Here is a 23,084-nt window from a genome sequence, read left to right as displayed (position 1 = left end):
TCTGCCTGGCTCCCTTCCCTCTCTTAGCATCACGCCTCCGGGGCCACTGACTCATCTGCCCAGGCCTGTGCAACACCAGTGCTAGGGTGGAGTGGAAGTTAAGGGAACCTGGAGTGATATCACTTCCATGTGAATATCATTCTGCATAGCTACCAGGTTCCGATCATGCCCCACTCCAACCACGCTTGTTCCCAGTTTCCCTGGGGTTGGGTAGAGCAGAGACGCATGCTGTATTCTCTCTGCCTCTTCCTGCAGCTTTTTCAGAGGTCTTTTCTAAAGCCTGTCACTTTTATTTTTGTCCCTCTGTACTTCACAGCTGAGGGGAACATCAGACCCTTAACACTGGCCTCCGCTGAGGTCACTCACTCTGCAAAACTGATCCAGGGTCTTTCCGAAAGGAGGCCCCTTCCAGATGCCACAGGGGACCTCCCTTGCTTCATACTCCCTCTCGCTTAAATTCTGCCTTATGGAGCAGTGATCTTGCTGCTCAGAGCAGGTCATCTCAGAGCTGCTGATGCTATCCCAGAGTTATCCCTGAGTCCTGGTTTGGTGGGGGATTAGTTCAGATCCAGCCAGGGCTAAATGTCACATGGAAGGAGCAGCTCTCTCCAGCCAGCTAGAATTGTAAGAAACGGGAAAGGCCGGCCACGCACAGAACCAGATTCTCCATTACCCTGCACCTGGTGCAGGTATCACACCCATACACAGTGCATGGCAAAAGCTACCAAATCAAAATGCCCCAGCCTTTGTGCAGAGACAACCTCACTAAAAAGAGCAGCGACCGGGCAGCAGCCTAGGCAGTGGCAGAGGCTAGTTGCCGGCTGCCTTGTACCTTTCTCTTGCGGCACGTGGACCTTTGCTGTGTTTGCTCTAAGCAATTGCCCACGGAAGGGCCGGGGGTCGGAGAGTCAAATTCTGTGGCTGGCTTTAAATCAGCAAGAACAAGTATGCAGCACCGCCGAGGGATCATTAATCCACCCGCTTCAAGGCACGAGCTGCTCATTGAAGTGGCCAAGATGGGATTTTTCCCTGGCATTGCACAATGGGGAGGAGGTTACCTTTCTCAGCAGCATCGAGGATTGGCCACCTCTGGAGGCAGGCTGCCAGAACTGCTGGTCAGATGCCCTACGTCTACAGCATTGTGTTGGGGAGGGAAAAGGTCAAAGCATGGCATATTTTCTTCCTCTCGGAACATAATTCTGTAGTGTCCCTTCAAGGATTGCAAAGGCTGGGGGAAGAGGGATACTCAGCTAATATAAATTGTCATAGCTTTGCTACTGTAGTCAATGAAGATATGACACTTTACATCAGTTGAGGATCTGTCCCTTTCTAAGCACGAATGAATTTAGCTTCAGCATCCCTGGAAGGCAGGGAAGTATCATTATCCCCATTTTAAAGCTGGGGAAACTGAGGCCCAGCGAGAGGAAGTGGCTTGCCTAAGGTCATGCTAGGAAGGGGGGGAAGTTCTGTAGCAGAGCCAGGAACTGAAGGTAACAACCAGTCCTGTGCTGTAATCAACAGACAATCCTCCTTCCCCTTTTCACATTTTCCCTGGTGCGCTTATGATTGTCAGCCTAAGGTCAAAACAAAATGGAATGGCTGGCAGATATGAAGCCATAAGGGGAAAGGGAGAAGCCATGCCGGAAAAACCAAGTACAGTATGTTTTCTGTCCAGTGATAAAAGGTCATAGGTGCCTGAGCTTAACCTGAGCACCCACGAAACTAAACATGTCTCTTGGGCGAGGCCAAAATGTTTCTTCTAGATCTGCCCTCCACGGAGAGGGACATTGCAATGCTGGCTTTTGCAACAGGCTTTGGTGCCGCTACAGTGTTTGGTGGGCAGGGATAAAGCAATTCTTTACAGACACAATAAATGGTAACCTTGCACTTGACCTTCTCTGTCTGATTCTGTTCCCTTGTTGAAACGACTCGGGTTAGCTGTCTGGGTGCTGGCATTGTTCTGGATCAAGCGGCTTCCAATGGTATTTTGCTCTGTAGTGGTATTTTAAAATTATGTGTACATTAAAGAGGGAAAAAGAAACAATCTTCTTTAATCTCATTCCATAATCCCTGAACCGCAGATGACCCTTCAAGAGAATCTTGCTTCTCTCCTTTGTTTGGGCTAATTACACTCTGCTATATAAATTATGGCTCCAATTTGCGACAAGGCATTGAATTCATTAGTGGCATTGAGCAAAGTGCTTCTTAAAGATCCCATGGCTAGAGCTACACGAGAACGGGGTTTCCATCCCAGCTCGGCAACAGATTTACTGTGGGGCCTCGGGCAAATAATTTAATCTCACTCTCGGCCTCAGTTTCCCCACCAGTAAAATGGCATTGATAGCTCCCTACTCCACCGGGATGTAATCCACTAACACTCAGGGGCTGCTCTGATACAACTGATGATGAGTGCCATAGAAAAACCTACAAATAAACATGGGAGACCAGGCAGCAGAAGCGGGTGGGGTGGGGGGGACCCTTGAGTGTAGGAATTTGCTCTGTGATTGAACAGAGTCCCAACCCACTGACCTTCAGGGTGTAATATAAGAACCATCTATTTACTTAGGCATTTGCCTAAGCAGGGGGGTGATTACAGAGAATACAGAGGTAGCTTTATTCTGGACGGGGAATTTTTTAGGCTGACCTTTGGCAATAGTGTTTTGCACAAGAAATAGCAAGAGGGGCACATTTTACGTGTCACACAATAGAAAACGACCACTGTGCATTATTGCCGTGTATGTGTTGAACACACGATTAGAATCTGGCTCAGAGGACCAGGTCTTTAGCGTAAATTGGTGTGGCTACTCTGAAGTCAGTGGAGCTGCCTTGGTTTACATCCCCAAAGGATCTGGCACACGATCCAAATGTAAGCCCAGCAACGCCAGGGAACCAAGATATAAGGGCAAAACTCCACTCTTTACTTGTGCCCAGGGACTTCAGCATGTATCTTATGTTGTTCTGAGATGTCTTCAGCACTCAGGCACAGTAGGGTGTATTAAGGCAGTGTCGCCTAATGGATAGAGCACTCGGAGACCTGGCTTGTATCCCTGTTTCTGCCATTAGCTGTTGGGTGACATTGGGCAAGTCACTACCCTGCTCATTGCCTCAGTTTCCCCATCTGTAAAAAGGGAATAACGATACTGACTTTCTTTATAAAGTACTTTGAGACCTACTGATGAAAAGTGATGAATAAGAGCTAGGGATAAGGCTGAGGGAAACTGGGGTTATTTAGTCTGCAGAAGAGAAGAATTAGGGGGGATTTGATAGGAGCCTTCAACTACCTGAAGGGGGGTTCCAAAGAGGATGGAGCTCGGCTGTTCTCAGGGGTGGCAGATGAGAGAACGAGGAGTAATGGTCTCCAGTTGCAGTGGGGGAGGTTTAGGTTGGATATTAGGAAACACTATTTCACTAGGAGGGTGGTGAAGCACTGGAATGGGTTATTTAGGGTGGTGGAATCTCCACGCTTAGAGGTTTTTAAGGCCCGGCTTGACAAAGCCTTGGCTGGGATGATTTAGTTGGGGTTGGTCCTGCTTTGAGCAGGGGGTTGGGCTAGATACCTCCTGAGGTCTCTTCCTGCCCTAATATTCTATGATTCTATGACTAAGGGAAATGGCCGGATCCTCAGCTAGTATAAAATGGTGCAGCTCCATCAACGTCAACAGAGCTACGCCCATTTAAATCAACTGGCCCTTTATTCAGAGCGATGCCACTTTAGTGGGTTTGCCTCATGGCTGTATTCCCCCCCGTTTACGCTTTCTATGTAGTCTGAATGAGAGAGTTGCTTGTAGACCATGGCCTTATCCACGGAGTTGGGGAGAGATATGTACAGACTAGTGGGTCTGAGCTCAGAGCTGGACATCAGGCACTGCTGTGTTCTAATCCCAGCTCGGAGGCTAGCTTCCTCTGTTCCCCTGGGGCCCGTTGCTTCACAGCTCCGTGCCTCAGTTTCCCCATCTGTCAAGCAAAGATAATGTTTCTTGCTCCATCCTATGGTCCCTCGCGGGGAAATCGCTGAGGATTAATTCGTTAATATCCACAAAAGTCTTTGAAGATTGAAAACCTCCGAAGAAATGCTAAGAATTACTGAGCTCTATTCTCCTACCCCAGAAATCTTTTCATGTCACACTTCCATTTCTGCAAAACGGGGAGAGAGGGTTTCAAATCTTTCAAAGACCAACGCCTCCAAATCGGATTCCCTTGGGTGTTTGGTCTTGATCAAGTCAGACTCCCCCTGACTACGCACCCTGGTTTCTTCAAATAAAGCCTCTGTAGGGAATGCAAGATACTAATGATACCACCTTATAAATACCTAGTTCCCCTACTTGGTCTTTTATTTCCGTGCATCTGCTTTTCCTGACTGCCGTTTTCCCTCTCCAGCCAAGCCGATGGCTGCACCGTGCCCTATTGTAGCATCAACTGCACAACTAATACCCCATTTACCTCATCTTCCAGATTATTAACAGCAAGGGGGTTAAATGACAAAACCGCCCCATGCCCAGTCCTGCAGCAAACCCACTCCCCACCCCGACTTGACACTTTGCCATTTGTTTACTATCCTCCTGCCAGATTTCAGCACCTGTGGCAGTGTTTATATCCCAGGCAATTTGAATGAATTATTTGGGTAAGATTTCACAAGGCGCTGTGTCAAATGCTTAATTAAAATTCCGATCTATTACGCTGCCTGCATCTCAGTCTGTAATTCGATCAGAAAAGCTATTGAGTTTGTCGGGCACTGGTTTGCTCTCTATGACCCCAGTTGTTTATTGCTCAGGGTCCCATTAACCCCTCGGTGCCTGCAGAGCTCTTCTCGGACTATACTCTGCGTACATACACTTCTGTCGGCTCATTACATCTCCTTGCCTCGGTTCGCTCCAGAAGGACCTGATCTAAAGCCCCCCCGAAATCAGTGGGAGTCTTTCCATTGATTTCAATAGATGGTGAATTAGACCCAGATTTTCAAAGCCACCTAGATAGAAAATCTGGCCCTATATTAAGCCACCTGCTCCATGTGTGTTCAATCCCATGGCAATAGATCCTGCAACATACCCAAGACTCTAACTGAATCCAGATGCGGCCCCACTCTAGCTGTTTTCCTGATCCTGACCCCTCTCTCCACTGAAGGTGGCCTGAAAGCTATTCCAGCCCAGAGACATCTTTAGTGTCACAGAGCCAGGGCTGGCTCCAGGCACCAACTTAACAAGCAGGTGCTTGGGGCGGCCAAGGGAGAGGGGCGACACCTGCGGCAATTTGGGGGCAGCAGGTCCCTCATTCCCTCTAGAAGCGAAGGACCTGCCGCTGAACTGCCACCGCCGATTGTGGCTTTCCCCCCCCAATTTTTTTATTTTTTTTTTTGCTTGGGGCGGCAGAAATGCTGGAGCCGGCCCTGCACAGAGCCGCTTGTGTTTTGTCTCTGCAAGCTTCATCCAACTGAATATTCTTCCCTGGTTCTTTCCTTCTCCGTTTCCAGGACATCACCTCCTTAATCCTCAGAGCTTAGCGTCAGCCCCATCCGAAGCCACATCAGCCTCCTTATTGCTCCTGGTGGGTCTCTTTTTCCTGGCATTATGGCCTCTTGCTCCTCAGTTACGCTGGGCAAAGTCCAGAGAACCTGACTCGGTTTCTTACTCAGACAGTTTGCTCCAGCCTTTTTCTGTTCTTGGGGGTGCTTCTTCCCCTTACTTTCTTCACCCAGGTTCTGGGTTCCCACGTGAGCTCAAAGTTTCCCAGTATTCCTTGCATCCTTCTGAGTGTCTTTCTAATCCTGGTGTGCCATCCTGTTCTCTTCATCTGGTTCAATGGTTCTGTATCCATTCACCAGTCAATATCACTATGAGCTGGTGGGCTAGCTCACTAGTCCTGGAAGGAGTAAGTTTCCCATCTGTAGAATGGGAATAATAATCCTCCTTTTGTCTGTTTTGCCCATTTAGAATGTAATCTCTTTGGGATAGGGATTGTCTCTTACGATGCGTCTGTACAGTGCCTAGCTCAGTGGGGCTAGGATCTTGCTTGGGACCTCTAGGTGCTACCATAATACAGATAGTAACAGGTCAGAAATCAGCCTGTACCCCTTGCCTACATTGTCTCCCTGCCATTCCAACAGGAACATTGCTCATCTTCTGCATCTGGCTTGAGAGGCAGAGTGGTCTATGAGCACTTGCACAAGGCTAAGAGCCTCTGACTTTCTTTGTTCTAATCCAGCTCTGCAACTTACTCTGTGACAAGTCACTTGGGCCTAGATCTTCAACGATATTTAGGTGCTTAACTCCCAAGGACTTCAATGTATTTCTTCACACAAGGCACAGTCAACCTGTGGAACTCCTTGCCAGAGGATATGGAGAAGACCAAGACTTTAACAGGATTCAAAAAGGAATTAGAGAAGTTCGTGGAGGATAGGTCCATTAACGGCGATTAGCCAGGATGGGCAGGGATGGTGTCCCTAGCCTCTGTTTGCCAGAAGCTGGGAATGGGCGACAGGGGATGGATCACTTGGTGATTCCCGGTTCTGTTCATTCCCTCCGGGGCACCTGGCACTGTCCACTGTCGGAAGACACAAGCTACTGGGCTGGATGGACCGCTGGTCTGACCCAGTATGTGCATCCTAAATACCGCAGACGGTCAGGGCCTTGACCCCTATGCGTCTGAAGAATGTTGACATCATTCTTGGTTACCTACCTTTCAAGAGCATTGGGAGGATTGCTGCAATTAGTTGGTGTTCGTGTGCTTTGAAGATACAAAGCAAAATCTGTGATCTCGAGATCCTCCAGTAGCTCTTGTGTGTCCCAGTAAAGACTTCTTGGGTAAAATCTAGCCTTTCTGTATTCAATGGCAAACCTCTCATGATTTCAATAGGGCCAGGATTTGACTTCTGACCTCTAGTGAGGTCCTTTTCTTTCGTTACAACATTTCAGAGTCTGGGCTGTTGAACATGGAGGAGCAAATTAAGCCTTGGCATAAGCAGGTGTAATGAAGTCAATGGACATGTGCTCACGTGGAGATCTTTAAAACACGTTCGTCAATACTGAAGCACATTGAAGTTTATGGCCCCAACTGCCTGAAAAGAAAGGCATAAGAAACATGACCGGGGCTGTGAAGTAGAGCTAGGGAAAGCAGAGAAATATAGACAGCACCTCGGAGCTGGGAAAGTTGTACAGAAGTCGGTAGAGTCACATTGTTACTACTGAAGAGAAGCAGCTAGTCACTGATGAAGCTGGTTTCCCATCTGAGTGAAGGACCAGATGCCTCTTGTCTATGGCGTTCACTGGGCTCTGTATTCGATGTCTCCAGGCTGTGGATGCACATAGATTTATAGCTGCCTTAATTGGTTCCCTATGAAATGATCGAGTTACGCACATAATTGTCTGATCATTAGGATGGGGGCTGGGGCACAAGTGCCAGGCTATGAAAGAAAAGGGGAAGGGTGGATGGCAAGATTTTAGTGGTCGCTGAAGAGGTTATGTTTCTAATGACCCAGAGTCTCTGCCCAAGTCACTTGCCTGGGTCTAACTGAAGCCAGGTGGACACCGCGTAGTGGGGAGACAATCTAGGGCACAGGAAGAGTGCTGAATGAGCACATCCAGAGGCGTCCAAGATTGCTCTGGGCCATGGGGAAAACAGCACCGTGTCCAAAGTCCCTTCCAAGACGTGCAAGTCAAAGGAATCATGTGGCCATCAATGTCCTATTCTAATGGGTGCAAGATGTTTTGATCTGTTTGGTCCAAGAATTTTAATTCAGGAGCAGTGCACAAAAACTATTTGCACAAAAGGGTATTGCACAAATACAGATGGTGCAGTCATATCGCCCAAGTAACATGGTGCACAAAGATGTGTCTAAAATGTCACGGAACTATTGCATTTCAAACCCCCCCCCCATTGATTACACTTCTGTTATGTGGCACTGTGTCTGCTCCTCCGGAGCAAACTCAACCCAGGTGCCTTTAATAGAGTTGCACCCTTTTATACATCAAGACTCAGTTTTGCCCGTGACGTCAAACAGGACAGAAGAACCATTGGCACTGGGAACCCCCACAGCCTACTTGGGTGTTGACTCATAACTTTGTCTACACTACATTCCTGCATGAGTTGCCTAGCAAACTGTGTCATGCGTGATGGATCTGGGCCACGTCATTTCACAAAACCCCTGGTGTTATTGCGGGCATGAGTCTGACTGGGGGATGAATAAGCAGGAAAAGGGACAAAGGCCATAACAACAGGTAACAGTCGCAGTTAGTGGCACAGAGGATCAATTCCAGAGGGAGCTGGGCCGACGTACACCAGCTGCAGAGCTTGGTTAGAGCTAGGAAAGTGACTATGAACAAGGATGTTGGGCCGGAGGGTCCTGCTGAGCGCTGCATGCTCAGGTGTGCCTCTGTGGGCGATCTTCCCCTTTCCGGGCAGAAGGGGGTGCTGCCTCCTCCGCGCCCACCTCTTCCCTCCCCATCCTGTGAGGAGGGCACGCTACCGGATGTGGGATCTGCATGTGGGGATAGAGGTGGCAGGGAGTGCAGTTGAAGAGGGGACTGGGTTGCTTAATGCATTGTCCTGCCCATCATCCTTGCAGGGAATCTGCTCCGAAGTGAGCAATACTCAGAGCCTGTTAGCCTGGTGGGACCTTCCAGAGAGCTGGGGGCAGAGACGTGTGAGGAGCAGAGGTTCCTCAAAGCCGGTGTACAAGAAGAGGATGTCTGTGCGGATAGTCCTTTCATCTGGCAGATCACTCGAGGTCTGTTGGTTCCGGGGGGCCAAAAGCTGTGCACTTTCTGCCAGGAATAGGAGAGAAATTCTACCATCCACCCTCCCCCCGTTCACCCCAATGGAACGATGGGGTACTAACTCCTCACGGTGACTCTCATAGAGTGTACCAACCCAACCCTCCGGTCTTCTGGCAAGAGGGGACAATCTGGCCCATCCCAGGGCTCTGTGTCTAGTCTCTCTCAACGATGGATCCCAGTTGCTCAATATGCGACTCCACATTCTGCCTTGCAAGCTCCACCGACAAGGTCTGAAGAGACAGCTGCTTTCATCCTGCCCCTTGCACGTCATCGCCTGTGACAAAGAGCCTGCGACCGGATGCCAGCGGACGGTGTGATGGAGGAGGATGAATGGGCCCGAATGGAATCCAGCCCGCTCTTGCAGGGCCATCCTGTCACTGCCGCACTAACCAGAGAAATGAAAGCAAGGCAAGCAGCTATTACTCACAGCTTGACACATGCTGGGGAGCAGAGACATTGAGTAAGAACGTGCTATTTATACGGTCAGCTTTTCCCACTGAAGACCCAATCCTGCTCCCACTGAATCACGGGGAAGAGAAGCAATCTGCAAAATGGCATCTGAGGCCTTGATGCTGCAAGGCACTGGGAACACTCTGCTCCCATTGGCTTCAGGGGGGGTTTGAGGGTAGTCAGCACCTGGCGGAAGGCGCACAGCATCTTACAGGATCGGGCCCTTCGCTAGAAGTTGGATCAGTCCCCTCCTGGCAGGTCTGATGTGACCATAAGTTACATAGTTCAGTACCGGAAAGAGAGGAATTGTTCAGAGAACCGCAATGACAAAAGTTACATTGGCTCAGCAAGCTACTAGCCAGGAGGGGGGGGCGGAAAAATCTAACTTTGCCAGGCTTACAACCTACTCAGAAATCAGGGGTCTAGGTTCTTGGTAGCTTGAAGGCTCCACTTCTGACTGGCTTCAGTGAAATGCGAGTCCTGTGCTGCTGCATGGCACGGCACATTCTTAGATTCGCCCCGTCGGCCTCAGCAGCGGGGCCAGAATGACTTTCAGAGAAGAATCTCGCTGGCTTGCCTAGTACAGGCTTCCAGATAATATAAAAACAAAACATGTTTTTCACATTAAATTTCCCTTGAAAAACAATGGTTTAAATTAAGGGTAAAAAGGAGAGGGGAAAAAAAAAGAAAGAAAAGAGAAGAAAACTTTAGCGAAACTCCAAAAAGTTTAATGAAACTCCAAACTTTGTTAAAAATAAGTTCTAGAGGTTTCATGAACCCTAAAAGGCAGGTGGGTTCTCCCACCATGACCTGCTCCAATAGATCAACCCCTCCAGCAAGGACTGGGAATATCAGCAGGGCAAAGAGATGAATGAATGATTGATTATTATTGGCCCTCCAGTTCTTAGAAGACCCGCCCCTGGATTGGGGCCCTGTTGGGCTGGGCACTATATACCAAAAGCCAGACCCTGCCCCAAAGAGCTTATCATCTAAAGAGGACAGACAAACAGTGGAAAAGTAAAGAGACTTGCTCAAGGTCACACAAGCAGGTCAGTGGCGGGGCTGGGAACAGAATCCACACCTTCTGTCCCAAGAATTTATCTGGACCCCATCACCGCAGTATCTGAGCGCCTCCCAATCTTTAATGGGTTTATCCGCACCCCGCTGTGGGGAACGGCAGTGCCATTATCCCTGTTGTGCAGATCACACTGAGTTGGTCTACATTACAACAGGGCCGCCTGGGGGGAGGGGCGGAGGGAGGGCAAGTGGGGCAATTTGCCCCAGGCCCCGTGAGCCCTGGCCAAGAATCCCTTCCCTGGCTACTCACCCGGCGGCGGTCCGGGTCTTCGGCGGCACTTCGGCAGTGGGCCCTTCAGTTGCTCCAGGTCTTCGGCAGCATTTCGGCGGCGGGTCCTTCAGTGCTGCGGAAGACGCAGAGTGAGTGAAGGACCCGCCGCCGCCGCAGACTCGGAGCGCCAGCCGGTGAGTACAAGCACCGCAGTGGGTGGCACCTTTTTTTATGTCCGCTCCCCCGCTTTGCCCCAGGCCCCCTGAATCCTCTGGGCGGCCCTGCATTACAGTGGCTAAGCTAGAGGACTGCAGCTGTAGCGTGGACACTTCCTACAGCAATGGAAGGGGATTTTCCATCAGTGTAGGTAATCCATCTCTCGGAGAGGCAGTTGCCAGAGGGACTGAAGAATCCTGGCTGTGTCTATAGCAGGAGTTAGGTCTACCTAGCTACGTCACACAGGGTGTGAGACTTTTCTCAGCCCTGAGCAATGTAGGTAGGTAGACCTACGTTTTAGGTACATACCAGACTTCTGTGACTTGCCCAGAATCACACAAGGGTGTGCCAGTTCGGATAGTGGTTTCAGGCGATGTGCACACATGATTTGGTGGAAAGCGGATTGAGCCCCTCAAACTCAATTCACGCAGGCCACCAAACAGCCACCAGATAACTTTTGGTCACTGCAGCTGGGGCTGGTTTTGAACCTGTGAGCCAGAGGTGAAAGGCTCTTTGGGTGGAGGTGGGGCTAGAAATGTGATTCTTATGATCTGCCTGTACATTCATTCAAAGGGAAACTGATTCAAATCCAACATGACGTGAGTGACTGGTTCAGTGCTGACAGTCCCTGAAGCGTTTGTAACAAGCCTAGCAGCTTTCCTTTGAATGGTCTCCAATTTATGAATTAAAATATGCAATTATAGATCATCTGGGGTGGGAGAAAGCCAGGAGCCCAGCTACTCTATTCTCACTTGCCCAGAAACACAACACAGAGCTAGGCTTTGGCGCCTTTGAGCTTCTCCTGGCTTCAAGGATCTTTCTAAGGCAGAATCCGGGGTTGGTTCTGTGCCTTGCAGGAGAGAATTGCATCTGCCGTTCTGGAACTAACCAGCTCTGGGTCTGCACGGCAGAGTTTGGATCTGAATTGTGGGGCAGGCTGGGAGAGTTTGAAACTGGGATTTCAACTCTGGATAGCACTTAAAATAAAGCCCCTTGTTCTGGGGCGGGGACGTGGTTCTCGAAGTAGCTCTCCCCTGGACATGTATGGTTTTGTGAACAGGATTTAGGGTGACGGAGGTGGTATGCAACAGCTCAGCTTTAACCCCAGACTTGCTGATGACCTCTCAGCTTTTATGAATAGGAAATATACAGCGCTTGGGAGCCCCCGGCTTCCACAACGTGATGTGGATCTGGGGTGTGCAGGGGGAGGAACTGTGAAGGGAACACGTCTGTGCAAGGCAACATCTCCGTGGAATAACATCTGAGAGTCTGGGATTTATATAAACACTGCAGAGCTCATGTCAGCAAATCCAGGAGTCGGATGGATTTCCCCACAGCTTTGTTACTTCCCGCAGGGCATGTCTGGATAGAGAAGGCCCCAGCTCCAGGCTCTTTCTGCCGGCTAACCACCTTTGAGCAATGTAAACTAGACCCCACGCAGCTGGCACAGTGCTGGCACGCTGGACTTCCCCCAGCCCAAAATGGGAGCAAGTGTGTGCCATGAACACACGTCACACATGTATGCTGTAGAGCCTCAGTGTCTGAGCCGCCTATCACCCCTCGCCAACAGCCTGGCAGAGTGGCATTGTCTGAATGAAGTAACGTCTCGGGACATGATCTCATGGTTAACGCCCACAGGCCCTTGGATGGAATGCAAGCGGCCGGGTCATGTGAATGGAACAAGAGGTGCCCTGACTCAATTCCTCTGGGCTTCCTGGGCATGCTGCATCTCATGTGCATGAGCCAGACAGAATCACTTGCTTGGGGCTGGGTATGATCTGTAGGCTGCTTCCTGCAGGGAGCTGAACAGAGAAGAGTCTACTGCTTTGCAGGGGTGCTAGATTAAACTTCCTCTTTTCCTGCAGGTGTGGACAGTTTAAAGGTCTAAGCATTGGCCTTGCTACATTTACTCTCCCTGTAATCACAGGGACAGAAACGCAGTGAGGTCTCCAACCCTTCATCTTAAAGGAGATCTATTCAGCCACTGCAGTTTACTCCATGTGCCTCTCAGATGTGTCCTTTCAGGCCTGTCTCTTCCTTGTGGACATTTAAGTGTTTGTGATATTTTCCACTGCCCTTAGCCAAAATTCTCCTTCTTTCCTTGCTGCCTTCCCTGAATGGTTATGGCTGCATTCCAGCAATTGCTAGAAAAGCATTTTGGGAATGGAAGGTGCTGTATACGGATAACTTAGCGCTGAGCAACTAATTCACAGAGGATAACGGATTCAAAACATTTTGCCTCCTGGTCAATCTTCTGCAAACAGACGGCAGTTTTCTCATATTTGCTATTCAAGAGCATTAGCAGAAAATGTTCGTGGCTGGCAGCTCACTTGCAAATATTCAAATCGGAGTCCGTTTTGATTGGACGCATGTACCACCTGAGAATTTTCTGCCCCCACTGAACGAGGATAACTCTTAGAATTGGCTTCCCAGTACAAATATGCATCACTCTGAATTTGATAACGGCTTTCCGTCAATGACCATTGACGTTTGCTTAAAATGTGAGGTTTCTGCCAATGCTCCTGCTGGTGAACCTGTGTGCTAGAAATCATGCAGAACAGGGGCAGGCACTCAGCAAAGCAGGCTCATTTAAACCATCGGATGTTTGCAGCAAATCTTTCCTGCAGTATTCGCCCAGCTCCCACTATTATCTCCTTAAATGGCTGGATTTACTCACAGGGGATAATATTCACCCAAGTGAAGAGAGCGCATGTGACAATCTCTGCTTGACTTATGTCCCACAAGAGGGAAGAGCTGGCATCTGTAGTATCAACTGGTACAACCTCTTCCTTTGTCTCCAGGCGGCCTTCTAAAGATCAACCGCTTTGGAATCTCCCTCACCACATCTGTTATCCAGGATGTGGCCTCTGGTGGGACAGACTGTGCAAAGTGGCTGCCAATACACTCTACTATCCCAGTGCAGAAATGCAAGACTCAGCCTCTACTAACTACCCATCTATCTCTACCCATCTGTCCACAGGCATTTAGATGCCAACTGCTGGGACTGAAACTTTCCCAGGTTTGTAAATCTGTCCACAAACGTGTAGTTTCCTCTCTGGATCGGTCAGATTGCCTCTAAAGGGCCTTTCTTTCCATTGTCCACTCATCTTCTCTCACCTAAGATGAGAAACAGCAGCACTGAAGAATAGAGTTGCTCTTGCGCATCAGTCCATTGACCTCCAGCACCAACAATAGCGAATACTTGATGCTTCCGAGGACAGTGCAAACCTCTCCAGCTGTGCACTTTGTTTGTACATCTAGTACAATGGGGCCCTGCTCCATGACTGGGGCTCCCACGCTCTATGGCAATACAAATAAGACAAACCACAATAACGACAGGGAAATTATTTCCTGCTTGCTCCAGGCTATCGGCGCCTTAAGCCCTGAAATGTGAGATTTGATCACCCTTTCCTCAATATGCCTACGTGAAAATATTATCAATGATTATTAAAATGATACAGCTGCCATATTTGACTCCATCCCTTCCTTTGTCCGGGACACAGAAAGCAAAGGAGTATTTCCTGCTTGTTATAGATGTACAGCCATTCTCCTACCATGGCACAGAGTAAAAAAAGGAGAGAGCGGTCCAAGTCAAAAAAGTCAGATCAGAACTTTCCTTAAGTTTGAGAGGTGTCAGAACCCAGGGATTTGGGTTCAGACTAGTATAGTTGGTGGGAATTTACAAAAAGTTTGGCTCTAGATTTAGAGCGGAACTGTCACCCGGGTCAGGGGATTTCAGATGTGATGTTTCTGTCTAGACTCATCTCCTATAAAAAGGAGGGACTCACCAGTTACAGGAATAGCTAGCAGAATCGTGAATCAATTACCAATCAATTGTGAAAGTTTCTCAACAAATACTAGAACCCTTACTAATGACTCTACAGTAACTGACTACAGTTACTAATCAGCTGCAGAATTTGCTAAGCAATTGTTAGAATTTCTAAGCAATTACTAAGCACTTCTAGAAATAGATGCTCAATTACTAATCAGTTGCTATAACAATGTCTAAACCGCTCCAGAAAAAGCCAATCATTTAGTAACCAATCGCAACATTTTGTACCACTGTCCCTCAGCTGTTTAATTTTTTTAAAATAAACTGACAATTTCACAGAGTTTTACCTCTCTGCTTTTCAGAAGTACAAAAATTCACTGAGCAAAAACACCTCTTCTTCTTAAAAACCTGAGCCAATGGCACCCTCTCGTGGATACAGATTAATTTGATGCTTAGGCATCTATGCAGCAGCCCCTTTTTTGTGTGTGACCAGATTCTTCTGTTGTATTAACTGTTGGCATCAGTGGAGTTCTCGGGGTGAATTAGATCCTTCCTGGGGGAGGGATAGCTCAGTGGTTTGAGCATTGGCCTGCTAAACCCAGGGTTGTGAGTTCAATCCTTGAGGGGGCCACTTGGGGATCTGGGGCAAAATCAGTATTTGGTCCTGCTAGTGAAGGCAGGGGGCTGGACTCGATGACCTTTCAAGGTCCCTTCCAGTTCTAGGAGATGGGATATCTCCATTAATAGTTGTAATAGTAGTTATTATGTGCAGCTAGGAAGAATATTCTCAAACCACCACATACATACACAATCTATTCTCTGATATCAGGGGGTAGCCGTGTTAATCTGTAGCCACAAAAACAACAAGGAGTCCAGTGGCACCTTAAAGACTAACAGATTTATTTGGGCATAAGCTTTTGTGCGTAAAAAACCCGCTTCTTCAGATGCTTCTGCCTTCAGGTGCATCTGAAAAAGTGTTTTTTTTTTTACCCACAAAAGCTTATGCCCAAATAAATCTGTTAGTCTTTAAGGTGCCACCGGACTCCCTATCTATTCTCCGAGTCTCATGTTGATGGGTGAATTTGGGTGTGGAATTGTGACATTTGCCTCTTATTATTTATATCACGGTAGCATCTATAAGCCCCACCCATGATCAGGACCCCACTGCGCTAGGCTCTGTACAGACACAGAACATAAAGACAGTGCCTGCCCCACAGAGCTTACAATCTAAGTAACGCGCCTGGCATAGAGCTGTTTTTACCATCGTGTTCTTTCTCCGAACACTGTGATTAAAAATAGCCAGCACTTGCTAAAATAAAGCTAGGATCCTGCACATACACACGCATACAGGTCTGTCGCATCTTACGCGCATTTAACATGCGCGATTTCAGCTTTACGCGGTCGGCAAAAAAAAAAAAAAAGAGAAAAATAACAATTTTAATACTGCTCTTGTAGTGCGAGCGATTCTGCCTGCCATTCAACTCAATGTAATTTTGACTATACGCGGTTTTCACTTTACGCACTAACCGCGGAACAGAACCCCCGCGTAAGATGAGACTCGCCTGTACTTAACTTTGCCTCATATGGGTAATCATGTGTGCAAAATTAAGCAGCTAATTAGTGTTTTCAGGATTGGGGCTTTTAGGCTGTTCTGAGGTTTTAGCTTATTGTCTATCAGGGCCCTTGGAGAAACCGAGCAAAAGAACTATTTATTTCTCTGTTGTCTAAGCCACCCTTAACTCTCACAAGTGCTATCATCTGAAGTGAAAAAAATTAGCAGAGCTGATCAAAAACTTTCCACTGAAAAGTTATTTTGACAGTGGGATTTTTTTTTTTTTTGGTTAGAAATTTACACTTGAAACACCATCCAAAAAATGATTCTTCCCCCCCCCCCCACTCCCCCCAGTTTTTTGCTAACCAGCTCCCCCAACCCCACTCCAATTTTGGTTTTCAGAGGAAGTTTTTCATTTTTGCCAACATTTTTCACAAGGAGAAAAAAATGTACCAGCCAGCTCCACCGTTTTTAAAACAGTGCCATCCTTCCACAGATAAGCACATCACCAAACCACCAACACACGCAGTGATAAGACTCACTGGAGAGGACAAGAACTGAATGGCCTAGGGAGACGGATTTCCCTTCTCTGCTCTACACAGGGTCACTTCAGGACCCTGTGGAGGCACTCTGGCTGGGTGGAGTTGGAGAAAAGTTTGCTCTGCAAGTTCCCAAGCTGTCCCTGTTTTGTGCATTGACAGGCCAGTGGCCTCATGACCTCTATCCAGAGGTGCTGGAACTTGGGGTGCTGCCGCACCCCCTGGTTTGAAGTGGTTTCCATCAGATACAGGGTTTACAGTTTGGTTCAATGGCTCTCAGCACCCCCACTCTGCAAATTGTTCCAGCACCACTGCCTCTATCTGGCACCTTTCACCGGCAATACATTCACTTCTAAAAGTTTTTTAAGAATTTGTTGTTTTTTTTTAAAAAGGTGGATCTATGCATAGGATTTTTCTTTGTGCACCACCAGCACACTGGGGCCCTAATCTCAGTGAGCAATAGCATAAATCATAATAATCACTGGTGCTATAATTCTGTAACAATTGGCTGCTGCATCCCATTACCATTCCTTGGACTCCTATATATTCTCTGTGCCCTCATCAGAGACTTCCTTTCACAATGCCATCCTGATTCATATCTTGGGCCAGATTCTATTTCACACCTCTTAGTGGGTGCAGATCAGAAGGTCCAACACAAAGGGAGCAAAAGTAGATTCAAGCCTCCCAGATTCTGGTCTGGTAGAGCTGTCTGGCAACCCAGAATAGTTGGAACATAGAGTGCTCCTTCTTGCCACGACCAGGCCCATGGGTCTGTCCTACGTTATATCACTTTGTCGGAGGCTGTGAATGGAGACAACATAAGGCCTTATGCTGCATAGGAACCCACCTGCAAGGGGGGAGGAATTTCTGGCTGGTGGATCTGCCAATGTTCTAGCCCCTTTAAGCAGCTGGAGCAATGCTAAGGCCCAGAATGGGGGCCCTTGTCTGTGCATGGATAGATTAGATTAATTCATAAAACCAAATTTATATCTGAGGACCAATCATCCAATGGGCCAAATCCTGAGGTTTGTCCTCAGAGCCAAAACCTCACATGTGTATGCAGAAGACTTCAATTCTTCCTTAGATATTAAGGGGAACGGTGTTCCAAAAACTTCTCTTTAAAAAAAAAATGAAATTTTGTTTCTTTCATTATATATTCAAAATAAATACACTGCACTTGTTTTTGTCAACCAGCACTAACTGGTCCCAGCTGCCAGCCACAGCTGAAATTGGCAATGGATGGTTTTATCCCTGACCACCAGCTAGCATTTCCATGGAAACAGAAATGATAAAAATGGAGGAATTTGCTTTAACTGTTTCTCAGCTACCTAACATGCCAGGCACGAGGGAGAGATGAACCCCAGTGCTGCCAGAAGCACTAGGAACATGAGCACGCAGCACTGGAATTTGAACGCCATAGCAAAAAAATACTCTTTGACAGCACAGGTGCTGGAGTGGCAGCATCAGCACACCACTGCTAGTTCTTCTCTAGTACAGATATTGGGGCAAATCCATCTTCAGTGAACTGTCATCCCCTGGAAACAAATCTGTCCCTTGAAAGAGGAGGATGTACTGGCTACAGTGGCTAGCAAACTTTGCTCAGCTGAGGGCTGCCTTCATAACCCGCTGTGTGCCTAGGTACCTCTCCTAATTGATCAAAATTGGGGTAGACTGAGAAGACACAGAGGTGCAGCTGATAAAGACAGCAGGTCCCAGCATGCAATGCTCTTATTGATTTCAGATCAGAAGCATGCTGGGATATGTAGTCTCCATGGAAATAACTCTGATTAATGAAGAGAACAGACATTAGCTAAATTATGGAACTCTGTGGGCAGCAGTGAGCCCAAGGACACAAGCTGGTAGTAGTGCCATGAGTAAGCTCTCCCATCAGTCAGAACATTGTTCTTCCACAGTGTAGTTTATAAAATATGTATTATGCAGAATGTAGTTGAACTATTACTCCATCCAGTTACCAATACTCCTTCAATTCCTGTCCCTCACCAACATGCAGCTTTGCTGTGGGGTTGTCAACTGCTGCACTCCACCCCCAGAGGTGGCTGCATTTCAGTGGCAGATGAAGTCAGTCTTGTGCTTGCAAGCATACATTTACAGAGAAAAACTCACCCATAGATGTGAGAGGGGTGCTGGTGCTGAGCGGCCACATCGAGATGAGCGTCCCGTTCGCCAATGGAAAATCAAACCCGGCACCAGCCGCCAGAGCCCCGGCACTTCAGTCAAAGGAGCCGTTCCCGCCGCTGTGTGTCAGCACCGGGCCGTTCTAGTTGTTGAGGCTTAGCGGTAGTGGGAGACACTGTCGTGGGGGGCTTCTTTTGTATCTGAGACCAACAAGCAGACAGGCCTCCGTGCAGACCCCACAGAGCCCAATAGGCACAGGTAGAGGGACTCCCCTGCCCCTGTGCAGCCCCCTACACCCCATACTCATGCAGTCCCCTACCCCCCCATGCAGCCCCCTACACCCCATACCCCTGTGGAGTCCCCTACACCCCCATGCAGCCCCCTACACCCCAAACCCCATGCAGTCCCCTACACCCCCGTGCAGCCCCCTACATCCCAAACCCCTGTGCAGTCCCCCATACCCCATGCAGCCTCCTACACCCCATACCCCTGTACAGCTCCCTCTTGCCCCTGTGCAGTGAGGGGACATGGACCCTAGATGGGGAGTCCTTCCCCAAGCCCTCCTGCTCTTCCCCCTCTCCTCAATTAGCTCCTCCTCCCAAAATGGTTTTAGCCCCCCCCCGTGGGCGTGGCTATGCCTTCCCCTCCAGTGGTTTCCCACCTCAACCCTCTCCCCTGAGGAGACTCAACGCCCCCATCCCTCAAATCAAATAGGCCCCGCCCACTCCCTTTGGGCTCCCAGAGGCCCCGCCCTTAAGACTCTCAGCAGCTCCGCCCTTCGCCCCCTCCCGCCGAGTCACAGAGGCTCCGCCCTATCTCGATCCGCCAGTCCCACCACGAGCCCTTTTCGGGCCTGCTCGGCTGCCGTAGCCGCGCCGTGCGTCGCCCCCGGCCGGGCGGGGCGGCGTGGCGTGCGGGGAAAGATGGCGGAGGCTTCCCCGCAGCCGGGACGGTACTTCTGCCACTGCTGCGCGGCCGAGATCGCTCCGCGCCTGCCGGTGAGGAGGGGGTCGCGGCCTGAGCTGGGGGGTGGCCGGGCAGTTGGGGGGAGGGGCCCGGGCCAGCGGGGGGGGCTGAGAGGGGGTCGCTGGGGGGCAGCGGCCCGGGGGGGGGAGTGATCAGACGGGGGGAGCCGGGGCAATGGGGAGAAGTGGGGGGCTGCAGGGGGTCGGGGAAGGGGGGTAAAAGGGTTGGAGGGGGCGGGAGGTTGTACTGGGCGGGGTTTAGGGAAGCCAGTCTGGGAGGGTCATGGGCTCTGTGCTGGGGAGAGCGGGGAGTCTCTAGCCTGCTGGATATCCCCCTTGCTCTGCCTGGGTCGGAAGATAGCAAAGGGGACTGACTGGGGGCTCTCAGGTGGGGAGTAGGAGGGTGAAGGGCCCCCCCCTATGTTCTGGGGTGGTGGGGAAAAGTGGGATCCTGCTGCCTGTTAAACTGCGAGGCGGTGGCTGTCCCCACACACCCTTCCCCCAGGCTTGCGAACTGGGACAACTTGACTGGGAGGGTGTTTCATGGTAACATACACTGCAAAATGTTTGATCAAAAGAGGCGCCCACCCCAACGCTGCCTACGCCAAATACCCGGTCTCCTGGCACCCTATCCATGCCTCTGGGGTTTTCTTGCCCCGCTGCCTTCATTTATGTGGCGGGGGAGGTTCTAAGTGACATTCTTCCAAATTAAAGCTGTGTGTTTATTACTCTGTGCGCACCAGATAAACCCCAAACAACAAACATGAAGGGTGTGAGAGAGTTTCTCCAATTATCAGGAAGATTTTCTATTAACAGTCAGTGGAGAAAAGCGGAGTGTAACCCTTAGAGAAAGTAATTCTTTGGAACGGAGGAATGGGCAACCGTGAGGCAAACACAATAATTTCACTGACCAGCACAGGACTGTTTCTTATACTCATTGTAGTGCTTTAACAGTGTGCTTTGAGCTCCACCTAAAATGCCCATGCATCTTTATTTGTTAGGAGAGAAACACCCTACCCCCCCCCCCCATAAAGGTGAGAAAAAAGTGCTGATTATTGGTATGGAAGTGACTTTAATAAAGTAACAAGTTTGACCATGACTTGTAGGAAATCCAGCCAAGATGTGTTCTGTTAATGAGTTGCCAAATGTCATCAGCCCATCAAGTTTGTTTTTGAAGTTAATGAGCCTTTCCCTTGATGCTGAGCCTTTATTTGTCCTGAAACGCCTAACATCATGCCAGGAAATTAATTGCAATAGAATTTTTATCTTTAGTGAAAAGCGACAGAGTCCTGTGGCACCTTATAGGCTAACAGACGTATTGGAGCATAAGCTTTCGAGGGTGAATACCCACTTCATCAGATGTGTATGCATCTGACGAAGTGGGTATTCACCCACGAAAGCTTATGCTCCAATATGGCTGTAAGGTGCCACGGGACTCTTTGTCGCTTTTCACAGATCCAGACTAATGCGGCTACCCCTCTGATACTATCTTTAGTGAAATTCATTTGCTGATCTGGTGTACAGTGAAAACTCAAGTTGTGCCATGAACTTGGTAGTAAGTGAGTTCCAGATATAATACTTGACATTTTAGTAGAGTGCTTAGCAGCTGAACATCTCAGGGTCCTTTAGACATGTTGCTAAATATTACTCCGGTATTACTGGGGAAATTGAGCCCTCAAACAGATTAAGAAATTTACCCAAGGTCATAAAAACATCAGTGCCAAGGTTGGAAATAGAACCCACTTCCCTACTCTAGCCACTAGACCATGAGGCTTCTCGGTGTTGTATTGTTTCTAGGGAAGTCTTTTTAAATGGTGTGCAAAAATAATCCAGTTTAATTCATATTTAAAAATCAACCCAGAGCTTCACTATGTATTGTAAATGTGTGTTGCTGTCAACCGGTCTCTTTACTAGAGTAATACACAGGGCTGTGAATGGTTGGTTGGTTGTGCTGGACTACTTTGTTAAATCTTCCTTCTGAGTGTTCAAATCTATAGCATTTTATATAGTGATAAGAGCGCTTTTACCACACCCTTTGGCCGGGGTTTTGGAAGGAGCAAAAGGAAGTTAGGTGTTCAGTTCTTATTAATTTAATGGGAATTGGGTGCCTAACTCCCTTGGGTCTCTTTGAAACTCCTAGCTGTAAAGTCTGAGTTTCAGAAATCCTACCAAAAATCTATCTTCTGTTAGGCTATATCTACACTACCACATTTGTTGGTACAGTATAACTTATGGGAAAAAACACCCCTCTGAGCAACGCAAGTTTCACCAACAGACGCGCCGGTGTGGACAGTGCTATGTCGGCCGAAGAGCTTCTCCTGCCAACGTAACTACCGCCTCTCTTTGGGGATCGTTTAATTACGTTGATAGGAGAGCTCTGTCCCCTCCGCATAGAGCGGCTACACGAGAGGTCTTACAGCGGTGCAGCTGCATTGGTACAGTCCGGTGCTGTAAGCTTTCTAGTGTATACCTAGCCTTGGTGAAGTGTACAAGATTTTGAGATAAACAAGTCTCTTTTTTTGCCTCAGACCTGATAAAGAGCTCTGTGTAGCTTGAAAGCTTGTACTCTCCACCAACTGAACCTGGTCCCATAAAAGATATTCCCTCACCCACCTTGTCCCTCTCATATCAGCTACAACACCACTGCCAACTATCTTTAAGGCCTTGGCTACACTCGCGGATTCACAGCGCTGCCGCGGCAGCGCTGTGAAGTGCAAGTGTAGTCACGCCGCCAGCGCTGTGAGAGCTCTACCTCTCCGAGGGGAATAGCTTGCAGCGCTGCGAGCGAGCACAGCGCAGCAAGTGCAGCGCTGTGAATTGCCAGTGTAGCCAAGGCCTTAGTGTCGGACTTCACACCTAATGCCAGTAGATTGTGTAGAGGAGTGTATGTTTATCTTAAAATAAACTAGAGGAAAGTTTACAAGTTCTTTATATGTTGAGGGTGTCTAGATTAGTTCAATGATTGTCTAGTAATTGTAACAGGCGGCTGAGAAGGTTGTCACATTATTTTTAAATATAAATAAAAATGTCTCCTTTAAATCAGTTGCTGTTCCGCTGGTACTGTAGCATTGCTGTGATGCTTACTGTGAAAAGATTCTGCCTTTCCCCGATGTTTTTTAAACCTCCCAAAGTTACAAAAATACTAGTTTTTTTGTTTTTTTTGTGTGTGTTTGGTAAATAGGCTCCCACATCTCAGTCTGTGTATGATTTAGCTTTAAGGTAAATACCACATTATGAATGCTCCTCAGGATGTGATCTTTGTCTGTGAACAGCAGCTGCTAAAACCTTCCAGTGCACACTGATGCTTGATTCTCCAAGTGTGTGTGTCTGAATATACCTGGTTAACCCTTTATATGGAGATTTTTTTAGCTATGACTATCAAACACTATATTTTATTT

General features: G+C 48.5%; 2 protein-coding genes across 2 annotated transcripts in view; one reads left to right on the top strand and one right to left on the bottom strand.

Moving 5' to 3' along the window:
• FSTL3 (follistatin like 3) overlaps positions 1-18,992 on the bottom strand; it is a 45,043-nt gene extending 26,051 nt beyond the window's left edge. Inside the window, exon 1 of the mRNA XM_042861890.2 lies at positions 18,710-18,992. Within this exon, the coding sequence (XP_042717824.1) occupies positions 18,710-18,749 (40 nt within the window). The 5' untranslated portion in view covers positions 18,750-18,992. The remainder of the gene's footprint in view (positions 1-18,709) is intronic.
• A 522-nt stretch (positions 18,993-19,514) lies between these two features.
• RNF126 (ring finger protein 126) overlaps positions 19,515-23,084 on the top strand; it is an 18,193-nt gene continuing 14,623 nt past the window's right edge. Inside the window, exon 1 of the mRNA XM_005281059.5 lies at positions 19,515-19,719. Within this exon, the coding sequence (XP_005281116.1) occupies positions 19,645-19,719 (75 nt within the window). The 5' untranslated portion in view covers positions 19,515-19,644. The remainder of the gene's footprint in view (positions 19,720-23,084) is intronic.

The sequence above is a fragment of the Chrysemys picta genome, chromosome 25, assembly GCF_011386835.1.
Source record: "Chrysemys picta bellii isolate R12L10 chromosome 25, ASM1138683v2, whole genome shotgun sequence".
Classification (NCBI taxonomy): Eukaryota; Metazoa; Chordata; order Testudines; family Emydidae; genus Chrysemys; species Chrysemys picta.
Note: the sequence above shows the minus strand (reverse complement) of the source record. Positions and strands in the feature narration are given on the sequence as shown.